The sequence below is a fragment of the Castanea sativa genome, chromosome 4 (genome assembly GCF_040712315.1).
Source record: "Castanea sativa cultivar Marrone di Chiusa Pesio chromosome 4, ASM4071231v1".
Classification (NCBI taxonomy): Eukaryota; Viridiplantae; Streptophyta; class Magnoliopsida; order Fagales; family Fagaceae; genus Castanea; species Castanea sativa.
The window spans coordinates 46,620,862-46,640,633 of NC_134016.1; the positions used below are offsets into that span (position 1 = coordinate 46,620,862).

Genomic DNA, 19,772 nt, shown 5'->3' on the forward strand with positions numbered 1-19,772 from the left:
ATTTAAGATAATATGAACCAATGGGCCACTTTTCTTTCTTTTCTTTTTTTATCTGATCAGTGACCCAATGGGCCTATTATTAGATATTAAACGGATAGGAATAGATTCTTCACTTGGTCTTAGCCCAAAAGCACTGGAAAAAGTTGCAATAAATACTAATAACGTATGGATATGAAACGGATAGGAATAGATTCTTCACTTGGTCTTTTTCCTCCTACAAATAACATATGGATACTGAAGGATATTAATAAAAAAGAAGGTTTTATAAACAATAAAGGATAAGCAATATAAGATTAGCAACAACAAAAAAAAGGATACGCAATATGGTTTTCACTGAATGGATGCACAAGGTAAAAAGAATCAGCCTCATTCTTATGAAAGAACCAGAATTAGAAGTGTCCTCATTCTTATGAAAGAACCAGAAAAAAAGTTAAGGCTATGACATCAATGGTCTAGCTTTTGAGCTAATTGCCATACAATTTTAAGAGAAGATTTCACAGTCTCGACAAGAAAGACTACTTATTTTCCTAGGATCTTCCAATGAGCCATGAAGAATGTAATTCAACTAATACAGGGCATACAGCTTGTGAAAATGAAGAATGTAATGCGATGGACCAAAATTGTGGTACAGACAAAGGACTAGCTAGCACTACCTTTTGTGAAATATGAAGAATATTTTTCATTTCAAAATTGAGCATAAGGATTCAAGATAAGGCGTGCTTCATCAAATTCACTTTTTCGATGATGTTCAGTTTTACAATCACTTATTTTTAGATTGAGATAGCTATTTGCCTTCTCTAGAGTACAAATTTGTGGTGGACTGATGTCTGTGTATAAACCAGGGAGCCCCTAGTTCTAGCCTTAACATATATATATATATATGAAGTTCAGTCCCATTATGAGAGCATTCGACTTTTCATTACTAGTTTTATCATTTTGTCCCTGAGTTCTAAACAAGAGAACCTTCTATGTTTAGTCTTATTTGTACTCATGGCTTCAGCTAGCCAATAGTAATTAGTACGAGTTGTATTTGTTTAAGGGTAAATTACATTTTTCCACATAAACTATTACTCCAATTATACTTAACCCCTCAACTATTAAAACGCAACACTCAACTTTTTAAAGATACTAATCCTCTATTGTCTATTTTGCAATTTATTCTAACAAAATTTAGTATTGGAAAACCAACTTATCCCTATTGAAACATAATTAATTAATTAGTATAACTTTAGGATGTCAGTTGCTTTGTGTATTGAAACATAATTAATTAATTATAACTTTAGACTGTCAATTGCGTTGTGTATTGTGTGTTTCAATAATCCAAAAGTTAAATGTAATTGGAGTGATAATTAAGGTGGAAAAGTGTAAATTTATTTTATTTAAAAAAAAAATTGTGGTTAGTGTGTATTGTATTTTTATTATTAGTGTTATTATATTTGCACCCAACTTCACTTCATCAACCCTTCTTTTCTTTCCCCCTCTCTCTTCTATTCAAATTTTCATCATCGTCGGAGACTTGGAGAAGGAAAAGAGACACACCCCACAAGGTACTTTCCTGTGTTTCCATGTTTTGAAGTAAAAGATTACTTCTTCCTCAGTTTTTCTCCTTCGTTTGTTGGAAGAACATACATAGATTTACTGAAATCTAGTCCACAAGTCTCGACCTTTGCCTTTGCTTGTATTGTTGGCATCAATTTGTTCTTAATCCCATGATTAACTCTACTTTTTTGTTTCCCTAATTATCAGTTCTCTATTCAAATTCATATCTAAATGGAGAAGACAATGCTGCCTTCCAACATGGTAAAAATCATATCTTTCAACACACACCCAAAAAGAAAAAAGTTATTTTTGTACTTTGTAGTGCTGAATTTGAAGTTTTCTACAATTTCTAGGATCCTTAACTGCTATAAATAATAATAATAATAATAACAACCTAGCTCCATGTTAGAAAAACTGTTTCTAATGTTGAATTCTTTGGCAAAGATATGCTTTACTTTTTTCCTTGTGTGTATTTGGTGTCTGCGAAAAAGACGATAGAGGAGGATAGGATAAGTCAGTTGCCAGATGAAATGTTTATATCTGTTCTTTCTTTCTTGACGCCCAAGGAAGCATTTAGAACTAGTGTTCTTTCCCATAGATGGAAATATTTGAGCCCATTCTTTATTGGTAGTTTGGACTTTGATGGTCTATATACAATGTGGGAAATTACGGAAGGAAAGAAAGGATTGAATTTTGAAAGGGAGAAATTTTAATAGTTGGTGAACCATACTTTAAAATCATATCAAGTCTCAACTATAGATGTGTTCAGAGTTTGTTTTGAGTTTAATGATGGTTCTAAAAGTCATGTTGATGGATAGATCGACTTTGCAATCTCAAAGGGTATTAAGAGACTTGAATTGGACTTTACAGCAGCAGAGTCATACAAACGTACAAGATGTTATACGTTTCCAAATGAGCGTTTTACAAGCGAGAAAACTTGCATCAAGTCCCTCACATCCCTCACTCTAAAATACATACGCTTAACTGGAGAGCTTCTGAAGCACTTCCTTTCCAATTGTCCCTTGCTTGAAAGATTACATGTCGATCGTTTTTAAAGATCTAGTGAATCCGAAGATTTACAGTTCATCTTTGAAGTTGAAGTACTTACACAGTTACACATGATACGTTGTTTAGAATTTGAAAGTATTGAGATTAATGCTCCAAATCTTGAGTCTTTTGGCTATGTTGGTAAATTAATAAGACTGCATGTTCATTCTGCACCTTGTCTTCTAGATGTATGTATTGGTGGGATGTATTTGCTTCCTATATATTATGCATTTGGCTCTCTTTCAAGCTACCTTTATTGGCTAGAGAGTTTGACACTTAAGGTTCACTATAATTATGTAAGCACATCAAATTCGTTTCCAATCTCTTACATATATGTGTTTTAGTTTTACACACTGTTCTCTCATCTCTTGTATTTTTTTTTTTTTTCAACCTGGTGTTAAATACTCTTAGAGTGTGTTTGGTTGGGGTGAAAATAGAAATGATGGAAAATAAGGAGAGAAAAATAGGGTGAAAAATGTTGTTTTTCACTGTTTGATTGAGGAAAGAAAATATGAAAGACAGAAAATAAGGGAGAAAGTTTTCCCTCCTGTGCCTACTTTTTTTATCTTCCCAAATTGGGTGGAAAATAAGGAGGGAAAAGTGATGAAAAATGCATTTTACACGAATACCCCCACTTTATTACACTCACCTACCCCTCTCACTTTCCCACTATTATATAATAATGATATAATAGTCAATTTATATAAACTATATTTTTCATCCTCCCATTTTTCTCTCCAACCAAACAAAAAAGTTTTCCATCCTCTCACTTTTTCACCCTCCAACCAAACACACATAAGGGAAAACTAAATTTTTTCTATCCTCCAACTTTTCCACTCTTTCAACCAAACGGACCCTAAATTTCAAACTCTTACCAAGTTTAAACACCTTAAGGTGCAAGTTGGCACAAATGAAGGATCAAACCTCCTCGGTTTAATACCTCTAATAGAAGCAGTACCTTTTTTACATAAATTTGTTTTTGAGGTGACTATCCTTACCTCATAACTTCACACAAAGCATACTAGTAGCTTTTAATCTTTAGTCTAGGCGATGCAATCTGCACATTAATTGTTGACTTGTAGTTTATCACTGTTTTATCTATTAAAAAAAAATACTACTTTGAACAAATGAATAGTGATAATTATTCCATTCCAATAGTTGATCAGTAGTTGAATATTATCTTCTGTATTTGATCAATAGTTGTTTGTTTGCAGATTGACGTTACTAAGTCGTAATCTATTTGGGGGTTTCGTTAAAAATTTCTTCATCATTTTAAACTTTGAAAAGTGAAGATGATGACTCCAATAGAATTGAACATTCAATTCAACACCCTTTCCTTAGAAACACATAATGTCAATGTTTCCAAAAATGAAAATTTGAGTTCAAAGGAGTATCTTTATTTATTTAAAATCATTGTATCTATTTAATCTTTAATCTAGGTGATGCAATCTGCACACTTATTGTTGGCTCATGATTTTCCTTTTTTTTTTTTAATTTAATAGATACTCCTTTGAACTCGAATTGTTCATCTGTTGTAAGAATTTATATTATGTATTTCCAAGGAAAAGGTGTTGAAATGAATGTTCAGGTCTATTGGAGTCATCATCTTCACTTTTTGCATTTTCTCGCATAAGAGTTTTTATTTTTATGTTGGGACAATGAAGAAATTTAAAATAAAAAAATAAATAAATAAACTCCAAAATAGAGTACAACTGAGCAACATCAAGCTGCAAACAAGCAGCTATTTATCAAATACTAAAAACATTATTCTCCACACCCACATAACACTCAATCTTGAATAGAAATCTTGACTTTCTTACAGCCCTTAACCATGCTCTGACCTCCTCCCTAATGGCTTTAAATCTAGTTTCATTAGATTTAATTTACCCTGCATCTTCTGATCATCATTATTTGTTTCTGATTCCAAAGAACATAGCCGGTCATCATTATTTGTTGTTTGATTTTAATCTATATTATTAGCTTGCGCAAATCCCCTTAAGATTCATTGCTCTTTGTTTTGAAGTTCCTTACTTTCCTTTTCCAATTGCATGCATGACATGATTCTTATTTTCTTTTTCCCAATTACAGTTGATATTGGACGAGCGCAACATAAAAAGAAAAGCAAGGAAGGTGAAGAAATATCCCAATGAACACCTCAAGGAGGTGGAAATAGTTGGGTTTGCAAGGTGTACAATATACATTCAACTTGTTGTTTACTTACTCGAAAGGGTCGTCAACCTTGAGAAGATTGTTATTAATCCTTGTTCACCATATATAAAGGTGCCAGAGAAGCTGCCAAGCGGCTAAAGGAAAAACTACTCACAAGAGCTAAGTTTGTTATAATGTAATCATCCTTGTTAATATTAGTGAGTGATGGTGTGTGCCAGTTAATATATATCAATATGTAGAGAGCATGAATTGTTTTTTTTAAGTGATATTTGATTTATATCCAAGTAGTTGTGACTTGTGACATGGACTAGTAATTGTTATACAGTGATGGCTGTGCATTCTATTGTTTCTAGTTGATTTGTTTATGCTGTTATTCAAATTGAAAAATGAGCAATGTCAATTGTTGTAGTTGATATTGAAAATCCCTAATATATTTGTATTTGTTAGGACATATGTGATTCATGTTAGGAATATATGTTAACATTTTATGTAATTGACTAATCCTATGACAAAACGCATTTTACTTGTAATTGGGTAGATCTAGGATGTGTTTAATACTTCAAGAAACAAGGTTTCAAGTTCAAGTGTTAAAGCCATGCAAATCTGTACAAGAATCTATCGAGGTTTAAAAAAGCTGTTTCAGCCCGAGGCTTGATAGCTACTTGATAGATAGGGTATTTATCGAGATTTATGAAGTTCAGTTTTTCAGAACTAATTTTCATCCAATCCGTGAATGTATGTTTGGGCTTTCTTTTCTCACAACCTTAAACATATATAAGAATTATTTTAAGGGCCGTCATTGGTTGCACAATTGCACAAGAGCACAATTCCACAAGTGTGAAGAAAAGTGTGACTGGAAACCTAGTTGCCCTAGTTCATCTTGAAGAAGCTGTTGTATTTGTACATCATAGGGTTTTGTGACCAAGCAACTTCATGATTTTCATCGTGTGATGAATAGAAGAACTTTGTAGCCAACATCCTTCTCAAGTTGGTGATCAAGTCGCATACTGGAATCCACGCATCTATTGGTTAGTCATGTACCGGTGAGCCAAGCAATACAATGAGAGATTGTCACTACAGAACAAGTTCAATTGGGTATTGGGGTAAGGGTTCAACTGTAGGTTGGTATAAGGTACTGGAATTCCTTTACTTGTAACCACTTGTTTTGATAATAGTGAATTCTCGGGAGTGGTGACCTTAAAATCACCCGGTGGGGTTTTTTGCCTCGGAGGTTTTTCCCCATTCGTAAACAAATCACCGTGTCAATTTATTTTCCACTGCATTATTATTTATTTAATTAGTGATTAGTTTGTGCTGCCACGTACATTGCATGTTAATTTGATTAATTAATTAAACTTGGCTAATTAATCAACTAATCCATCACAAGGGGTAAATACATTTTTGGCCTATCAGTATTAACTAAAGTTTTTTGTGTAAATTGCAACCCGGATAAAACCGTTCAACCTAGTCTGATTCAACTCAAAATGGTCAAATCTAAAAGGAAAATCGATCGACAGCAGGTTGATAACTCGAAGACCTAATTGAAATGGGTTTTAATGTTTGAAACCCATTGAAATAGGTAAAAGTTTTGTTTAGTATATATGGTCCACTCTTTTTTTGTTTTTTTTTTTTTGGTTTTGAACTGCACGTGATAGTGGCCAAACTAGAGGGGAACAAGCCCCACATGCAGTTGAAATGCTTTCTCGATACATGCTATGGCAATGCTTATGCACATGTTAAGTAGTTGACATGGTTATTCAACCAAAAAAAAAACTTTGTTGACATCATGGTCATCATCATCCATTATCCCTATTTCTATAATACTGATTACCACCAAAAATACTATTTAGTATTTAGGATTAGGACTTTAGGAGTATGCTTTTAGTCTCATAATTTGGCCTGTTTTATATTGAGCAATCCTACGTTTTAATGAGCTAGAGGGAAAAAAAAGCATACGTTTATGAAACTTCAATTAAAATTTCAGAACGGGACTTTCTAGTATTTCCAATAGAGATATGTAATTGGAATTCCTTCCGTAGCTCACTTTAGATGTATAAGAGTTCCTCACACACCAATTACCCTTCATATGATTATTTTACAACACATTTGATTCTAGCAATAGAAAAGGTATAACAAATACTTCTAAATGATATTTATTAAACTCATACAACCAGAATAGCTGAAGAAAGGTTTAATAAAGAATAGTTACCAAATTTAGTGAGGAAGGAGAGGTATGGGAACTAATAAGTAATAGGCATATGCCTATATATCTATATTCCTATTGCTATGAATGAACATAAACTGCAAGGAAGCTAGAAGGAATGGAAGAAATAAGAAAGACAAATTGGATACATATATATATATGGGAACTTAGTTAGGACATCTTCAGCTTATATATGGCTATGTGTTTTATCCATACGAGGGAGCACAGACGATGCAAGCAAGCAATAGAATGGCGGAGGAGGCGCCGTCTTCTTCAAGATTGGAGCTGCTTCTCTTGAACTTGCAGACCTTTCCTTTGTTGCACTGCATTTGCTTCTGCAATTGCTGCTGGTGAAATGGCTGCTGTGGTTGGTGCTGCTTTCCCTTCATGGCTTCTTCAACTTTGGACACCATTTCTAATTGTTTTTCGCCTGTGACTTATTTGAGAAACTCACTATAGGTAATGTGGAATTTTTGAGTGGATATATAAATGTGTGTATGAGAGAAAGAAAGACAACTTGTGCATGGGGAACAACATACATGCACCTCCTCGTTTTATAGCCTTTAGTGGTACCAAAATGCCCTTGGAACTTTATTACTAAATAGTGTGGAGATTGGGATCCTAGAGTTCCCACTCCACTTCTTTCCTAAGATATAATTTTACAATTAATATAATATTAAGAAGAAAATAATTTTTGTACAAATGTTTGTAAAGAACCACTAACTAAGCAAGAAAGTTAAAAGGACAAATAATACTATCAATAAAGAATTGATAAAGTGCCAATAATTTTATAGTTTAATGGTATTATTTAATTCTCTTCATAGGGAGAATGTGGGTTCGAATCTCCCTCTCTTCTACTTATTTTAAGTAAAATAAATTAAGGATTGCAAAACACTATATATACATATAGAATAAAAGGTGGACATTGACCAATGGCTTTGTAAATTTAACACAAAAGAAAATGTGAAACTTTGTAAATAATAGTTATATTTCCGAGTTTGTTAAATGGAAAGATGGGGTGCAGATGATCAGTTATTTGGCTTAGGGTGAAGCATTTAATAACTTGTGTAATTTGTTTGTAAATCATGCCTATAGCTATTACAATCTTATCATAAAAAATATTAATTTGGTTTATGACCATATATATCTAATAATGGGCATAGGAGATCACAATTCAATTTAGTAGAGATTACCAAAAATCTGCAATATCTAATGTTGCACCAAGATAATTTGAACTTAATTTAAAACAAAAAACATGTCTTTAGAACTTTAGCTATCATCATCACATGTGTCATCATAGCTGTATGGTTTTGGAAATAGGCATTGGATTCTCTTTGAATCCCCTATCATTGATAAATTAGTTAGTATCTTCTTAGCTGTTATTATAGCTGGTGTTAATAAATTTAATCAATTAATACTAGTATATATATAGTTTAGAAGCTAGTCTTTTAATACGCATACTGATATATAAGAAAGACTAATTTCCTTAACAACCATGTATTATCATGATCAGACAAAGGCAATTATTTTTTATGATTGAATTTTATGTTTAAATAACAAAAATGTCTTCAGAATATCCTTAAGAAGCAAATAAAGAATATAAACAAAGGAAAATTAATCAACGCATGAAATGCCAAAAACAGAGGCTAAATTGTTATATTTTTCAAGTCTGTGCCTCAATAGAGTTTGCTCAGCTAGTCCTTGTCGTTACTTCATGAGTGGTAGAGCCCTTTCATGTGCAGAGCCATGTGAGCATGTGTCCAGGTTCTCGTCCTAGTTGAGTGAGTCTGACCCTCTTCCGCAGACCCCAAAGAGAATTTTTTCCATTATCTAATTATCTTTGCCCACAGTTTCTTTTATTTGTTTTTCTATATATGTTTTTTCTTAATATATATGGATAATAATAATCATGTTGCGAGCTCTGAATACTTCAACTAGTAAAGTCTTTTATTGTTAAATAATAAGATATTTGGAGTTTAATCTTCAATACACCAAAAATCAATTAGTATCTAGCTTAATCTAATAATAAAAAAAACAATTATCATAAACTGAACATCATAAATTTGAAATACTATCCTATCTATAAAAAACGAATTATATTAATTAGATATATTTAATGATTCAATTTCATGTACTAATAATATTGAGTTTGATTTTTTTTTTTTTTTTTTTTTGCGCATATGTATAATTTTTACAAGTCCAATTTTTAAAGTACAACTGTACTTTTATCAACATTTAATAATTAAATAAATGTTTCAACAAAAAGCTAACCCAAGCAAACTTTAAGTATTACTATATCCTTTTGGCTTTAATTAGAATTAGATTAGGGATAAAATTACACTTCATTCTTTTCGAGGTTCACATAAACTTTAAAAAATGGAGTGCATCAGTGTAAGCATGAATCTTCAGTGTATTGTTTTGTGGGAATTTTGTATTAAGTAAAATGTTAAAGTAGAGGTACATCTCCCTTTGTCTAATTTGACTGGCCTTTACGTGTGATTTGTTCTCGAAAGGATGAAAATTCCATTCCACTTTGCTTAGTACTGATAAATTCTATTATTTTTTCCCCAAGCACTAACCTTAGTCCTAGCAAAAAAAAAGGTCATTTGCAACATTTATATGTTATTATTGATCAGCCTACTTAAAGCCATATCATGTAGAAACTAGAAAGTAGTATATATGGAAACAAACTTTCAGATCCAAAACAAAGAATATGACTGACATAATGTACTTCATCCAATGTCTATTCAAAGATGCTTATGAATGATTTTGCCAAAATTCCTTATTTCACACAATAATCAAGTGAAGAACCATGTAGCACCTACATAAGCCGATTGGCATCTTCCACCCCTCACACATGTATGGAAATAAATTATCAAACAGCTTAATAATTACATAAAAATGAAGTAAATATTACTCAAACAGAAGTAAAATAAGAGCGTTAGAAGAGCCGGGTACTGACACAAATTTTGCCACAACTTACTAAACATGTGGACTATCAATTTCACATGCACCGAATACTGTTTTTCTATCACTCACAGTTTACCACTTTAACAAGTTCCTGTGCAAAAATTGTGTCCCTAGACTTTCTCGTCTCATTTTCCTGTTTTTGATAAGCTTGTGGAGACCATGCATTAATTGATGTTCGCTGTAAATACAGAGTATCAATGAACAGCAAGGTGCCAAGCTTCATAAGCTGATGACTGACTTTTGTTGTGATTGAAACAGACAAGCAGTAGTAGAATGGAGAGCACGAGGCCATGACCTATCCCATAATTCTAAGCATGCAGGGCCATGGTTTCAGAAAATGGGATGTTTGCCATTCTGGGAACAAGGCTTTTCGGTTGGTTTGACCCTGCACAGGTTTCATAATGAACTTAGCCAACCAAACTCCATTGCTATATTAACTTATTTAGATCTTTTCTTCGTTAGGTGTTTGATCTTTCATTGTTATGGGGTCCCAAATACTATTGAGCCTTACAGAGAAGTGTTCCACAGTTTTGTAATGGTTGGAGTAGTCCTGGTCCTGGGTCTATGATTGATTAATACCTTACCTAAACTTCTTAAAGCAAACGAACTAAGTTAATAGTCTTTGCTTTGTTTATCTTAAATGGAATCAAGAAATCCCAAAAAAAATCCAAAACAAAACAAATCCTGTCATGCTATCCTTTGTAGAATTGTGTGCATATACATATACACACACACACACACATGACACGTATCATTTTTCTGATATGGCAACCTTTGATTTTGATACCGTTTGTCTAACTCTGAAATGTAACAAAAGAAAAAATAAAGAAGAAGAATATAGCTCATGTCATTAGGATCGATATATATTAAGAAAAAGAATATATATTAAGATATAGACTATTGTATCTAAAATTTTAAAATAATAATTAAAAAAAATACACATGAAATAATTTGGAAAACCTTCAATCATGTTTCTTTGAGGACAAAATTTTATTCTAAACTGAATTGGAGAAATTTTATTTCAAACCATTAAGTGAAATTCTTTAAAATAAATAGTTTGTCATATTGGCATGAATTAACATATTTATTTATTCAAAATCAATACTCTTCAAAAAATAAATTCAAAGGAAATAATTTATTAAATCTAATACTTAAATTCCTTCCAAAACAGTTTTTCTCTCCTCTCCCTTTAAAAAAAAAATTTATCAGCATCCTATCCTCTCTCTCTCTTTCTCTCATGTTTGGACTTGTGGATAAAAAGAACTGAGGAAGAAAGAAGTTGCACAACATCCCATCTGGATTGGTTGGACTTGTGCTTCTTTTAACTTGCCCATAGGGAAGCATCTTAAGTTAACAAGGGAGCCCAAAAATTTAGGCCTTGAAATGGTTTAGGCCTGTAGTTGTTTGCTAACATCTTCCAAAATTGGGCCTTACACCAATTACATTGAATGGCCCAGCAAAAGTGATAGACTATATATCTGGCTCAACTTAAAGACATTTTTCAGGCATACCTAACAGGCTAACACCCCAAAAACAAACAAAAAAGATTGAAATGGTCCTCCAGTCTTTTAGATTTGAACACAAGTTATGGCCCCTACCCACTTTCCAAAAGAAAGAAAAAGGACAATAATAGATGATGCTTAATTGAAATGTTACTCTTTTCTTTCCATCCAAACAAAAAAATGTTTAAATTCAAGATGTCCATTTCATAATAGGAAGGTTAAAATGTAGTAATACCAAATGGTAGTGTTCAAATTGCAAGATAATGACAAAAGCAACAATTTATATGCAAATGTTTCTATGTCTAGCCACCTATCACTTTCACCACAATGTTCTAAGACTTTTAGGTGTGAGATCCATCCACCACACAACAAAAACCAAAAGCACACAAAATGAATTGACCATATTTGTTGATAATTATTGGTGGTTTAGACTTTAGATTAATTCCTTCTTCTTTTTTAAATCTATGAGTAGCTGAAAACATTTGTAATACTAGTCAAAGGCTCTTGGTTTTGTGTCTCCAGCTCCTTGAAAGCCAAGTTGAGGTTTGATCTAACAACTCCTAAGAGTTTGATTTTCCTAAGCAATAACAAAAAGGGAAACAAATGTAACATCCATTGATGGAAATGATTGCTAGCCACAAAACAACCACGTTAGAGTGATGCTATATACAAACATAACATTTTATTTTTCGTAACCGTTAAATATGTAAGTTGTCATTAATTTTTATGTGAGTTTATCATTGATAAAATTTTATTGTCTATCATTAATAACTTGACATTTCACTGATTATGAAAATATTATGATTTTAGATTTATCAATTACCCTTTTTTGTATGAATTTCCTCATTTATCATTGGCCAGCAAAATGCTAAATTATTGGTCACCCTAGTACAAATTGGACCCATGGTTGGCCTTCCCTCCCAACCATATTAACCACAGATTCCAACCTAGAAAAGGACATGTCTTTGAATTTTGGAATTATCAATTCAACCCTAGGTCGGAATGTCCTATATCTTATCCCTACTATAATGATAAGATACATACCAAGAAACAAATTTGTCATATACCTTATACCCTATACAGGGTATAACTTTCTGATTTTAGGAGGGTATTACGTCGAAGAATACTCAAATGCCATATGTAGGACAGATTTAGCATTAAAGCTCAAAAACCACCCAACACCCGGACTGCCAAATGGTTAGAATGGCAAAAAAAATTGCAATACTGCTACAATACCATCGTAAATTTACGATGGTATTGTAGCAGCATTGTAAAAAAAAAATTATTTTTTTATTCTCACCAATAAAACCACACCACTTTCTCTCTCTTTATTTTCTCATCTTCTCTCTCTCTCTCCAAAACATTTTGTCTTCTCATCTTTGCTCTCTCTTCTCCTTAAACCCAAAACCTCATTTTTCTCAAACCCAAAACCCCATGTGGTGGTGGTAGCGCCAAAGGTAGGCGTGGGTCCTTCAATACGAAGTCGTCTTCCCTGTGGTGGCGGCGTGGGTTGTGTGGCAGTGGTGGCAAAGTGGGTCTGAGTCGGTGGTCTGTGGTTGCAGAGGGGGTTTGTGGTGTGTGTTGATTTGTGATGTGGCACAGTGGTGGCAACGGATGTGGGTATTTTGTGGTAATAGGATTTTGATTTGTGTGGGAGTGGGTTTTGGGTTTGGGTTTTAGATTTGTTGTGATTTACCTGGTTGATTTGGGTTTTCCTCAACAATTGTGTGTGTGTTTTCCAATGTGGGTCATGGTGGGTGGGGCGTGGTGGGTCTGTGGTGGGTGGGGGTAGGGAGTCGTGGTGGGTTTGAGGCATGATGGTTGTGGGTTTGGGTCGAGGTGGTCGGAGGCATGGTGGTTGTGGGTCTGTGGTGGGTGGGGCGTGGTGGGTATGCAATGGGTAGGGCATGGTGGGTATGCAGTGGATTATGGGTTGTGGGTTTTGTATGGTGGTTTGTGTGTGCGTGTTTTTTTTTTTTTTGGTTGGTGGTTCTTTTTGGTGGGTTTGGTAGTTTTTTTAATAGGTTTATAAGTTGGCATGGTGGTGGCGTGGTGGTTGTGGTGGTGGTTGCTAGCCAGTGTCTGGTGGGTTAAATGGGATGTGAGTGGTGGTGTTTTAATGGGTTTTGCTGGAGTTGGTTGAGAGAGAGAGAGAGAGAGAGAGAGAGAGAGAGAAACAGTAAAAAAAAAGAATAAAAAAGAATATTTAAATAAAGTAACAAAAGAAATAAAATTTGGGATACTGTGAGTGTTGTAAAATGATATGGTATAAATGATAAAGTAAGTTTTGAGATAGTAAAATAGAATAGTTTGAAAATTTCGGATGGGAATGCTCTCATAAGCTTGAATATACCACCTTGTCAAATAGTTGAAGTGCATTAGATATCAAGACACATCAACAATACATCAAACTAAAGTAATTCCTTAAATCTAGCAAACAAATTCCAACATCAAGTCTGTGGTTTTTTTTTTATCAGAAAAAAAAATGGTGCCTCGAGTTACTTTTGAATTTATAATGAATTAGTCGCTAATCCATGCTATGTATGGGAACCTATATATTTGTGCGGTAAACTAAAATAATTTTATAAAATTTTAAATTGATTAAGAAACTACACCATTGCATGATTTGCTCTTGTATGACTTCAATTTGTGTTACAATTTGTAAAGAAGTCATTGCTTGAATGTGCAATGGTTTACAAAAAAATTTGTCAGAAAATTTCAAATACTGCAAAAAAATAACTCAAAAATTTAGATATTAAAACTTCTAAATGGCCAAAAAATATTAAAGGAGCAAATGATTTACTGCTTAAAAACTATTGAAACAAAATAAAATATATATATGACTAAACAATAGATAAATATAAAAGAAAGATAGGTTACATTCAAAAGAATAATTTCAATTATTGCAAGTTATTTTATCTTGTAAAAAACAGCTAAAAAGAGTTTGGTGGTTTATGTACGAAAATTACTTTTTAAAGAAGTTGCAGTAGAATTGTTCTATTATCCAAAGAAGTTGAACTTTATCAATAGTTAATAATTTTTATATTTATCCAAATAAAGCCATGTTTAGGATAATCTTAATATAGGATTTATTCAAGTTTTTTTTTTTATCAACGTTTGAGTTTGAGTTTGAGTTTGAGTTTGAGTTTAAGTTTAAGTTAGACTTGTTAGAGAAATAGAGTTTCACTCCTTATTAAGTTTGAACTAAACAAAATTAATTTTGTTTAAAAAAATGATAATGATGAATTTGAGTTTAAGTTGAACTTGTTAGAGAAATAGAGTTTTACTCCTTCTTAAGTTTGGACTAAACAAAAATAATTTTATTTAAATATTGTGCTGACGTGAAAAATTGTGAGAGTTTCAGAAATTTTGATTATGTATGTATGTATGTATGTATGTATATAAATTGGTGCCTCTAATAATTTTAGAAGTAGGAGGCCAATCATTATCACTATATCAATAGTAAAAAACAAATAAATAAAAACAATACCATTAAGATTTAAAGAGAACCATTCACAAATAATTCCATATTATCCTGGTAGTGTGACCATGTAAGGTTGAACAAGTTGAAGATAAGCCATATACCTAATAAAATTATTGACTTATTGTGGACAACACATTTCCCTAAAGGTAATAATCAATTGCCTAATTGCTACTTTTATATATATATATATATATATAGAAACACACACACATATAATTGCTACTTATGCTCCATTTATTTCGACATAAAAAGTTTTCAAATGTAAAATATTTTACATGTAAAAAATTTTACATGTAAACATTTTCAGGAAAAAAATTTCAAGTGTTTGGATTGACCTCAATAATAGAAAATGCAAATACAAACCAACAACCACCAACCACCACAAACCCAGTCACCACCAGCCACCTAAATCACAAATAGGAGAGAAAAAATCAACAAAAGCCAGCTAGCCACCGTAGCCCGCCTAACCACCACTACCCACAAACCCACCCAGCCACCCACCGCAACCCCTAAGCCATCCCAGAAACCCAGATCGTGAAGGAACGAAAATCCCACTCACTCTCAGCGATTCTAGATCAAAGATCTTAGCAGTGGCATTTCTAGCTTTCAAAACCAAATCCAAGCAACGAGCAATGGAGCAGCAGTGATAAGGCTCACCTCGAGCCTCTTACGACGACTTCTTCGATGACATAACAGACCGAGATCTGATGGTGGTGCCACCAAAATGGAGGTCAAGGGCGGCGAAGGGTGCTGGCGAAGTGAAGGCGAAGAGTGGTGTGCCGATGGGTGTTGTTGCTAGTTTGGGCAAGTGTGAGAGAGGATGAGTAAAGAATGAGAAAGGGAGAAGGAGTCGAGTGTGAGGCTGTGAGATTTTTGTAAAATATTTTACACTTGCTTTTTTGGTAAAATATTTTACAAATTTTTACCCACAAAGTTTTAGTCAAAGGAAAATATTTTACAACTTTGACTATATTTTACACGCAATCAAATACTTGAAAATGGGAAAATATTTTACAGAAAATATTTTACATCGAAATAAACAGCATTAATAGCAAGAGAGGTCTACTTTTCTTTCTAATTTTTGAAGTAGCTTTGATAACATATGGGAATAGTTTAGCGTGGTTGCCGACTAAAGTCCTTTTAGAACCAACACACAAATGACAAAATACAACATGAAGGCTCACACTTCATTAGTTATGAAGGCTTTCTGTCGTGGACGTAGAAATCTACAACTAAACCGTATTTATTTTCTATATTCTTTCTCTTTTTCTTTTATCATTCTATCATCGTTATTTTCTTATTTATATTTGTTTTTATATGCTATCGTATTAGAGTTATGCCCCTCTTTTTGAAATTCGATTTTAACAAAATTAAGTTACAGGTAGAACTTGATATTTACAATGACGAGTTCTATGCATAATTTGTCACTTAAATTTTTTTTTAAATTTAAATAAAACTTAACATAGAACTTGATTTTGAAAATATCGACTTTTACACATAACTTAATTTTGATAAAATCAAATTCTAAAAACATGGACATTTTACTAAATAGTTTCAAAATATGAGTATTTTGCAGCATAATTTGTGATGTGACAGACGCATCCAGCTTCTATTGATGAGGTCTTCACTACCAACGGGGTCATCTCCTCGGACGAGCCAATTAAATACCCGCATCAGTGACGAAGATATCCAAGCCATTCAATATAGGCAATAACATCTCCGGCAGTTACAGAGACAGTTGTATAAACTGTTGGGCACCCATTGAAGTCCACATTATTAAGCACAAAACGTTACCAAAAGAGGAATTAAAGCCGCAATGACTACCACAATGGCTAGGGACCATGGAAATATATAAGGCCGTCACAAGCGCCAAACCAAGGTATGAGAAAAACACTTAAAAAATATTTATTGAGAATTCTAGAGCATTGTTTTACTTGGAAGATTTCCTTATACTGACTTTAGCATAGGAGACACTGTGGCAGGCACCACACCGGTAACCACTTTAAGGGAACAGTCTTATCATCACCATAATCACAAGGACAAGGGCTTGGCTTCATCTGGATGCATTCATTGTGACTGATGAATTCGTACTTCATTAGTTTGGCGCCATCTGTGGAACGACATTTTCGTACTCATATTCAAAAGCGTGGTTTCTACCAACTTCAAATTTCAGATGGAATTTAACCAGAATTCAATAGCCTTAGCTCAGCAAGTTCAAGCTCTTGCGGCCACCGTTGAAGAGCTCACCAGGTAGAATCAGGAGATGAGGCTACGGCTTCAACAGGAGAAGAACCAGTCCAAAGACGACCAGGAAGATGAAGGAGATAGCCATGGAAGAAGTGACCGTCGAAGGCCCACAACTCCAGACGAACAGAACTCTGATCTCCTTCGAGAGATGAGGTAGGAGATGGATAAGCTGAGGAATGCCATTAAGGAGAAGACGGATCGGAGCCTGGATAGAATGGTCAGGGCAACGAACTCTCCTTTCACTACAGCGGTCTTGGAACACCCAGTACCACCAAAATTTCGGTTGCCCTAGCTTGAGCAGTTTGACAGGCTTAAGGATCCCCAGGACCACCTTAACACCTTCAAGACAACATTAGGCCTTCAACAGCCTCCTGACGAAATACTGTGTCGTTCCTTCGCTACTACTCTTAAAGGAGCTGCAAGGGAATGGTTCACAAAGTTGCCAACTTCGTCCATCGACAGCTTCGAACAGTTGAGCAGTGCCTTTCTGCGCCACTTCGTCAGAGGACAACATCCTAAAAGGCCAGCAGACCACCTACTCACTATTAGACAAGGGGAGAAAGAAACCTTGCGGTCGTATGTGAGACGCTTTACCCGAGAAACCCTCGAGGTAGACGACGCTAACTACAAAGTACAGTTGACGACCTTTAAAGCAGGGCTGAAGTCTAGAGAATTTGTGGTTTCGCTTGCAAAGAATCCACCTAAGACGATGGCAGAAATGCTCCTAAAGGCACAAAAGTATATGAATGCTAAAGATGCGTTAGCTGCCATAGTGGATGAAGAAAAGCCAGGAAAAGAGGGAAGGAAAGAGGATGATCGTAAGGGACAAAAAAGGGAACGTCTAGGTCGACGAAACAATGACGGAGATAAACAGAAGGACGAAAAGGCTCCTCGAACGGTAAAATTCACCCCTCTAATTATGCCTGTTGACAAAATCTTAACGCAGATTAAGGATGAACACTACCTCAAGTGGCCAAGACCATTACATTCATCCCCTAATGTCCGAGACAAGAAAAAGGTTTGCCAATTTCATAAGGATCATGGTCACTACACAGAAGACTGCCGAGATCTGAAAGAGCAGATTGAGGAGTTGATACGGAAAGCGAAACTACAAAAGCATGTGAAGAAAGGGGAACCTAGCAGATTCAGGGATGGTAATAAAAACCAGCGCGAGCCCTCGCCCAGAGACAAAGATAACACATCCCAACCCCTACAGAACATGATTGGAGAGATAAAGACGATCGTAGGGGGACCATTCACAGGGGGATCATTCAAATCCCTTAGGAAAACATGTCAGAGGCAAGTGAACAGCATCCACATGATACCCCCATTCAAGTAGAGACGGACATACCAAGATATGTCCTTCAACAAGGAAGATGCAAGGGGAGTGAAGCAGCCTCATAACGATCCTTTAGTTATAATGCTCACAATAGAAGGATTCAACACTAAGAGGATCCTTGTAGACAATGGAAGCTCCGCAGACATCATCTACCTTCCCGCTTTTCAGCAGCTGAAGCTAGATCTAGGAAGGCTACGTCATTTTGACTCCCCTCTTGTCAGTTTCAGTGGGGACAGAGTATATCTCAAAGGCATAGTAACATTGACAGTAACAGTGGGGACCTACTCGAGGTAGTTGACCCGTCAGTTAGACTTCTTGGTGGTAGACTGCCCCTCGTCTTACAATGTGATCATTGGGAGGCCCACGCTCAATCGATGGAAGTCAGCCATATCCACATACTGCCTAAAAGTAAAATTCCCAAAGGAGAACGATGTTGGTGAGGTGAAAGGAGACCAAGTCCTGGCTAGAAAGTGTTACCAAGCTGTGTTGGCAGCGAAAGAGAATCATACCTACACGATCGAGGAGAAGGAAGAAGACAAGATAGAAACCCTGGAGACAGTGGAGTTGGTCAAAGGAGAGGCAACAAAGACAACAAGAATAGGGATGACATTGAGTCCAGAAATGAGAGCAGGGCTCGTTCAGTTTCTTAAAGAAAACCTGAACGTCTTCGCATGGAGTTATGAGGACATGCCAAGTATATCTCCAAAAGTCATTCAGCATAAGCTGAACGTAAATCCTGAAAGAAAACCCGTCCAACAAAAGCGACGTGTCTTCGCCCCTGAACGAAACAAAGCAATTACAGACGACTTTAACTATTGTTGGTAGGCTTTATTCGGGAAGTTTACTATCCTGAGTGGCTTGCAAATGTCGTCCTAGTGAAGAAGGCAAACAGGAAGTGGAGAATGTGTGTGAACTTCACGGACCTGAACAAGGCCTGCCCAAAAGACAGTTTCCCACTACCAAGGATAAAGCAGCTAGTGGATTTTACAGCCGGGCATAAGTTACTGACGTTCATGGATGCTTTCTCAGGATATAATCAGATAAAAATGGCTGAAGAAGATCAAGAGAAAACTGCTTTCATCACAAGTCAAGGGCTTTATTGCTATAGGGCAATGTCCTTTGGACTAAAAAATGCAGGAGCAACCTACTAGAGGTTAGTAAATAAAATATTTAGCAAGTAGATTGGCAAGAACATGGAAGTATACGTGGATGACATGCTCGTCAAAAGTAGAGAAGAACTTGCCTATCTGGACGACCTGAATGAGATGTTTG

At 34.9% G+C, this 19,772-nt stretch overlaps 2 protein-coding genes and 1 pseudogene across 2 annotated transcripts; all 3 read left to right on the forward strand.

Annotated features, from left to right (window-relative positions):
• The first annotated feature begins 1,770 nt into the window (after positions 1 to 1,770).
• On the forward strand, positions 1,771 to 4,934 carry LOC142630806 (putative F-box/LRR-repeat protein At5g54820; annotated as a pseudogene).
• Positions 4,935 to 17,177: 12,243 nt separating this feature from the next.
• Positions 17,178 to 18,500, forward strand: LOC142633022 (uncharacterized). Its single transcript, XM_075807311.1, has 2 exons — positions 17,178 to 17,314; positions 17,471 to 18,500. The coding sequence occupies exons 1-2, from the start codon at positions 17,178 to 17,180 to the stop codon at positions 18,498 to 18,500; spliced, it is 1,167 nt and encodes a 388-aa protein (XP_075663426.1).
• An 18-nt stretch (positions 18,501 to 18,518) lies between these two features.
• On the forward strand, positions 18,519 to 19,325 carry LOC142633023 (uncharacterized). Its single transcript, XM_075807312.1, has 2 exons — positions 18,519 to 18,737; positions 18,795 to 19,325. Exons 1-2 carry the CDS (start codon positions 18,519 to 18,521, stop codon positions 19,323 to 19,325), a joined length of 750 nt encoding a protein of 249 aa, XP_075663427.1.
• The last annotated feature ends 447 nt before the right edge of the window (positions 19,326 to 19,772 follow it).

Coding starts and splice junctions, on each gene's coding strand:
- LOC142633023 (XM_075807312.1), top strand. CDS start 18,519: ATGTCCTTCAACAAGGAAGATGCAAGGGGAGTGAAGCAGCCTCATAAC. Junction 18,738..18,794: donor TCAGTTTCAGTGGGGACAGA/GTATATCTCAAA, acceptor TACTCGAGGTAG/TTGACCCGTCAGTTAGACTT.
- LOC142633022 (XM_075807311.1), top strand. CDS start 17,178: ATGAGGCTACGGCTTCAACAGGAGAAGAACCAGTCCAAAGACGACCAG. Junction 17,315..17,470: donor GATCTCCTTCGAGAGATGAG/GTAGGAGATGGA, acceptor GCAGTTTGACAG/GCTTAAGGATCCCCAGGACC.